Below are 6,591 nucleotides of genomic sequence, written 5' to 3'. Positions count from 1 at the left end.
TAAAAAACACTTATTGCCTATGTCATAGAATCTCATTTTTCTTTTCTCAAGTAGGGTATTTTATTTATTTTCTGTATTATTTTCCCCAGTTAGTAAAATACTAAAGCTATAAATCTCTGTCAAGCAAATCAAGCATTAGTGATGCAGACAATGTATACGTGTGTGTGTGTGCACAGGAGGCATGCTTCTGAGGCTGGATAGTTATGGGTAGGAGTGTTAGTGATGCAGACAATGTATACGTGTGTGTGTGTGCGCAGGAGGCACGCTTCTGAGGCTGGATAGTTATGGGTAGGAGTGTTAGTGATGTCAGTCCTGTCCCCTCTAGACACATCATTATAAATGCCATGAGCTCCTCTGTCTCTGTCCCAACTCCAAGGCACAAGTGATGAACCCCTCCTTCATTGGTCCTCTTACCTAGAGGTTCTCTGAGTTCTGTTTTGGGATAGAAACACTGAAGATTTCTATCCCACCGGATTCCTATTTGTATCTGATGCTTTTATTTTTGTTTCAAAAATATGATTTTAAAATTATGGGATGAAGACCGGGCTCAGTGAAGATGTAGACACCTGAAAATATCTTCAGCAATTACATTTTCCAAGTAATCGCTCTCAGGGAAATAGCAATAAGAAGTGCAGTTTACTTACGATTCCCCCCAAAAATCTATTTTAGGGCAAGAAAACTTCAGGTAGTGGAGATCTCACTTTGAAATGGCATAACAGGCTGGGCATGGTGGCTCATGCCTATAATCCTAGCACTTTGGGTGGCTGAGGCAGGAGGACTGCTTGAGGCCAAGAGTTCAAGACCAACCTGGCCAACATAGCAAGACCCCATCTCTAAATAAAAATAAATAAAAATTTTAAAAAAAGAAATGACATAAGACTCAGCAATTGACTATGTTTCCAATATGACCTTTATTGAGCAAGTACTGCTGTGACGTTTAACATCAATCAACATAAGATTGCAAACTGTGCATGTCAACGAGGTTCTCCCATGAACAAAAGTCCATTTTAAACGCACCAGTGAGGTAAACATAATTATTCATATATAGCTTTCTTAAGGCTAAGAGAGTTCTGTGTTTCATTTATTGTTTTTGGCTCAGTTGGTACTTTGCATAATACATCTCAAGACATCCCCCCTTAAGTGACCCCCTTCCAACAGCTTAGGAAATTGGCAAATTTCCCAGGTACATACGATATCATGCATTTGAATCCCCCAAAGACTGAGGAGGGAGCACCCTGAGCTTGCATGCAGTCCCCTCATATTGCACAAAGTAAATACAATGTCTGGAGCCCCCATGGGAGAACCCGTTCTGTTTTGAAGCTGCCAATCACATGCATTTTGAAATTGTCATATGGCTTAACCTTTTGCAGTGGACTCAAATCTTAGTCACTCTGGGTGACTTCCTTTACTATGGCGTGTGAAGTGACTTTTTCTACCTTTTTAGTAGACACTAGTTTCTCCTCAAAGGTCTCTTCATGCTCTTCAACCTTTTGAGTGACGGTTACAGATTTAGTGATATATTTGGTAGCACCATCTCCCCCCTCACTGGTGATTTTTTCTACTGTTTTGGTCACTACCACTTTCTCCTCACTTTTATCTCCCCCCTTCTTTTCATCTGCCGGGCTCAAGTCTAGGCCATTGGTGACAACGCCTTTCTCCTCTTCCCTCCCACTGCCTTTTTCCTTGGTCTCCTGCTCTACCTCCTCTTTTCCTTCTACCTCCCCATTGACAGCTATGTCTTCCTTCCTGGATCCCTTGGCACCTTTATCACTCCCTTCTTCCTCACTCCCTCCCTCTCCTCCCACTTTCTCCTTCTCTTTCTCCTGCTGCAGTGGCTTCCCCTCTTCTTTGATCTCTTTCTCCAAGTGCACCTTTACCGATTTGGTGATGGTGACCACCTCCTCCACAGCTTCCTCCTTTACCGGGGACTCAGCTTTCTTCTTCTCTGGCACATCCTTTGGTTTCTCTTCCTTTTTCTCTACCTTCTCTTCCTTGGGAGCTTCCTTGACTTCCTTCTCTTCTTCCTCTTTCTGTTCACCTTTCCCCACTTCTGCTTTTGACTTTGCCTCTTCCACTGGTGATTTTGTCACAGGAGACTTGGCTTTCTCTTCCACTGGTGATTTTGTCACAGGAGATTTGGCTTTCTCTTCCACTGGTGATTTTGTCACAGGAGACTTGGCTTTCTCTTCCACTGGTGATTTTGTCACAGGAGACTTGGCTTTCTCTTCCACTGGTGATTTTGTCACAGGAGACTTGGCTTTCTCTTCCACTGGTGATTTTGGCACAGGAGACTTGGCTTTTTCTGGCTTTTCCACCTTGACATCTGCCACCAGCTCCTCCTTGGTAGCCACTTCCTCACGCTTTTCCTCCACTTTCTTTTCCTCTTTAGCTTCGGCTTCCTCTGCTTCACCTTCAGCCTCTGTTTCTCCTTCTTCCTGCTCACCTTCCTCTTTTTCACTAGAGCCTTCCTTCTCGGATCCTCCCTCTTCGGCTTGGTCTGACTTAGCTCCCTCATCTTCTTCTTCCTCTTCTTCTTCCTGGGCTTCCTCTTCCTCCTTTTCCCCCTCTTCCTCTTCTTTAACTTCAGGTGCAGTTGGTTTCACTGGAGACTTTTTGGCAGCAACTTCTTCTTCTTCACCTTCTGGCTCCTCTCCCTTTTCTTCTGCTGCTTCTTCCTTCTCTTCCTTCATGGAAACGGCCAATTCCTCTGTAATGGCTGTCAGGGCCTCTTCCATTTCTGACTTCTCATCCTCCACTTTGGTTTCCTCTATGATCTCCTCAACAAATTTGTGTTGGACCTTGAGCTTGGGAGCTTCTACCTTGGTTTTCTGAATCTTACTGGATATTGTGACTGAGGGCTGTCGGTGTGTGTACAGTGGCCCAGTGATGCTTCCTGCAAATGTGCTAAATCTCGTCTCTTCACCCTCCAGGAGTTTTCTAAGGAGAAAATCAAAGAACATAAGACATAGTACAAATTTCACTGGGCCTTCTGAGTTTCATTACATTCTGGGTATTGTAGTAGCTACCTTTGAAGAAATAGAATTACATAAGTAAAATATTCTATCAATTTGTTATAATACCTGCTATCACTTACTTGCATATTACGTCATACTCAGTGACAGAGAAAGGTTCTCCTGGACTGCCCCCTACAATGACTAACCTTGCCCAATAGTCCACTAACCACACCCAGCTACTAAATCTTGGCCCTGCAGTAGAGATCCATTAGGTCCAACCAGAATATGCTGAAAAACTTGTTAGTGGCCAAATAGGAAAAAACAAAAACGAAAACAAAAACACAAAAAGCCACAAACAAAAACCCCCAAACTCCAAAGCCAAATAGCCTTTCTGAGAGTAGTCACTTTCTTAAACATTTAGATTTTCAGGATATGTGCTATTTTTAAAGCAAATATAACTTTCATAAAAATCTTGCTGTTAAGCATATTTCAGAACTTAGCCAGGTGTTAATATGGGTGTATCAAGTTATAAATTGGTCGATAATTTTTACCATAAATTGTCTATTTAACGTAGTTATTCAGCTTTCCTGAAAAGAGAGATAGCTCTGTAAATGCAATTTATTCTTGTTATATTATAACTACTTTATTGGTAGTAGAAAATTTTTAATCAACGATTTTGTCCTTTGCGCTTAGTCAACAGCAAGGTCACATCAGTTAATAGACCTATAACGTATCTCTCTATCTATAAAAAGATCATACACATTTGTGTCTATATATCTAGATTTATATGCATATGCACATATATCTATAGATCTAGATTAATATTATACATGATATAGATATAATTTATACTATAGCATAAAATATAATACATATAAATTATCTACATATATAAAATAACTGTATCTATATTCTAATATATCATTCTATATCTATTCTCAGCCAGATGATGGCAATAGTAAGCTGTATAACAGAGAAACAGAGAAATAGAATGTCCTGGTGTTTGTCCTTGACATTATAAATTTGAAAAGCTGAAACCACTAGATGAAATATTAGAAACCAAAACTCTGTTCATGCTTCCAACATTTGAAAACATTTTTCCATAAAAAGTTTAAGCATATGCATTGAGATTAATCTGCACCTCCTTCGTCTAATTCAAAAATCTTTTGCTTCTACTAGTATTTATTCTTTTAAAGCTGCATAAAAAGAGAGAAAACTACACTTGCAATTCTTTAGAATAACTTTTTTCTAAGTAAGCAAGAAAACCAGGCGCTGAGTTGATGCCTGCACCCTGCCTGCTTTAACTTTAATGGTGAAAGCTCTGCCCGAACAGTCTCTGCATGGTGGTTAGTGTTCCGGATACGCATGTAGTGAGCACCGTACCTGTACGCAGCGATTTCTATATCCAGAGCCATCTTGACGTTGAGGAGGTCCTGGTATTCGCGCAAATGACGAGCCATTTCCCACTTTGTGCCCCGAAGCTCATTTTCCAGCTGCTGGATGGTGTCCTGAAACAGACACAGAGAGTCTCCCTAGACTCATCCTTGCAAACAGCAACTTCCTTCGCAAACCACTTGCTACCCCTTCCCTCTCGCCTCCTCCCATCTCCCTCCGCTTCTGCAAACCTCGCTGACACCCGACTCCCAGCCCCCCTCCCCCACCCCCTTTTTCTTTTAAATCTAAGGGATTCTCAAGGAACATACAAGATCAGTAAGACAATAAGACACTTCCTGGGCACATCACGCACGAAGATCAGTGGACTTAAAACACGTCTCAACAGGACACAAACATGCATGGGGAAACTCCATGGCTGACCTGGCCATTCCCATCTGAGCCCTTTGGGCTGAAGCCAATTTTGAGAGCTCTTCCGATCACTGCCCGAAAAGTAGAGAATACACGGGTTTCTGCATAAGCTATCCTAAAGTTGCTGATTTATCCACTACCGAATTTATCCCTCCTGCTTTAAACGTGCAAGCGTGCAAAATTAGAACTGGAAAAGAAGTACGTTTTTGAAAAAGGTCAAGACCCTTAAGCAGCTGGGGCAGGTGGGTGGGGGCGGAGTGTGGAGGATGAGAGTGGCGAGAATGCTGATCCGAAACTACCCTAAGTCTGCGGCGCGCGCGCTCTAGCGAGCGGCCGCCAGGGAGCGCGGCGGAGAGGACTCCTGGGCACGCGCCCAAGTGTCGGGGGCGCGCGGCGCTGGCGCTGGCGCAGGCTGGCCGCGCAGCCGCGGTTCCTACCTGGTAGCTGCTGAGGTCGTGGTTGTGGCGCTCCTCGATGTCGCTGAGCTGCCGCTCCAGGGACTCCTTGGTGCCGCGCACCGACTCTAGCTCGATGCTCTTGGACTGCAACTGGCGCCGGTACTCGGCGATCTCTTCCTTGGCGGAGCGGATGGCCTCCTTGTTCTGCTCTGCCGCCTCGGTGAGCTTGGCGTAGCGGCATTTGAACCACTCCTCGGCCTGGTGCATATTCTGGTCGGAGTGGCATTCGAGCTGGGAGCGGATTTCCTTCAGCGCCGTAGAGATGTCTGTCTTCAGGTAGTCTTTGCGCTCCACCGTGATGTGTGATGCCTGGATCTGGGCCAGAAGGTCGGCCACCTCCTCCTCGTGGTTGCTCCGCAGGAAGGCCACCTCATCCTGCAGCGACTGCACCTTCTTGTCCAGCTCCACCTTGACCAGCGACGCCTCCTCGATGTCTTTGCGCAGCGCGCGGATGGCCGCCTCAGTGTCGTCGCGCAGCCGCGCCTCCTCCTCGAAGCGCTCCTTGAGCCGGTGGATGTCTTCCTCCAGGTGGTCCGAGTCCAGCTGCACCTGAGCCTTCTCGTGGTTCACCATCTCCAGCGTGGCGCGCAGCTCGCGGATCTCCTGGTCGTACGCGTCGCCCAGCTGGGCGTGCGAGGCCTGCTTCTGCCGCAGCGCCTGGATCTCCGCCTCAATCTCCTTATTCTGCTGCTCCAGGTAGTGCACCTTCTCTATGTAGCCGGCGAAGCGGTCGTTCAGCCCCTGCAGCTGCTCCTTCTCGTTGGAGCGGGACAGCTTGTAGTCGCCACCGGGTCCGGAGCCGCCGTTGAGCAGGGACGAGGACTGGCTGAAGTCAAGGCTGCTCTCGGCGGAGCTGAGCATGGCCGAGCTGTAGGCGAGGCGCGGGGCGAGCATGCTGCGCTTGTAGGAGGAAGACACGGTGCTGGGCGAGCCGCGGGACCACGACTGCGAGCGGAAGCCGCTGGACGGGGAGCCGCTGACGCGGCTGAAGCTCGAGCGGGTCTCGGTTACCCGCCGGTAGGCGGACGGGTTGCCCAGCGAGTCCAACGTGTAGCTCATCTTGGAGGCCTTGGGGCGTGTGGCTGTCACAGCGTTCTGCCGGCCTCGCCGCAGCCCATTTATAGCCGCGGCGCTGGTCCCGGGCCAGGGCCCCGCCCCGTGGAGGCGGCGGCCGAGGAGGCGGGGACTGCGGGCACCGGTCGGGGAGGAGGGGAGGGGGGCGGCTGAGCGGTGATTCAGCGCCCGCTCCACGTGGGCCCAGACCGCATGGGAACCCGGACTTTGCTGCCCTGGGCCCAGCCCCTCCCCCAGGTTCCCTTTCAGTCCCAGGCCACTTGTCGCAGGGCAGTCGCCTTCTCTCCATTTCTCACTTCCCG

At 47.8% G+C, this 6,591-nt stretch overlaps 1 protein-coding gene across 2 annotated transcripts; it reads right to left on the bottom strand.

Moving 5' to 3' along the window:
- Positions 1-892: 892 nt before the first annotated feature.
- On the bottom strand, positions 893-6,378 carry NEFM (neurofilament medium chain). 2 transcript variants are annotated; one of them, XM_007961950.3, is made up of 3 exons: positions 5,195-6,378; positions 4,338-4,462; positions 893-2,937 (listed from the first exon to the last, which is right to left on the bottom strand). In XM_007961950.3, the coding sequence occupies exons 1-3, from the start codon at positions 6,272-6,274 to the stop codon at positions 1,383-1,385; spliced, it is 2,760 nt and encodes a 919-aa protein (XP_007960141.3). In that variant the 5' UTR covers positions 6,275-6,378; the 3' UTR covers positions 893-1,382. The 2 variants fall into 2 exon arrangements, with proteins under 2 accessions (XP_007960141.3, XP_007960144.3); XM_007961953.3 differs by lacking the exon at positions 5,195-6,378 and adding an exon at positions 4,770-5,082.
- Positions 6,379-6,591: the final 213 nt, after the last annotated feature.

This window comes from Chlorocebus sabaeus, chromosome 8 (genome assembly GCF_047675955.1).
Source record: "Chlorocebus sabaeus isolate Y175 chromosome 8, mChlSab1.0.hap1, whole genome shotgun sequence".
In the NCBI taxonomy this organism is placed as follows: domain Eukaryota; kingdom Metazoa; phylum Chordata; class Mammalia; order Primates; family Cercopithecidae; genus Chlorocebus; species Chlorocebus sabaeus.
Note: the sequence above shows the minus strand (reverse complement) of the source record. Positions and strands in the feature narration are given on the sequence as shown.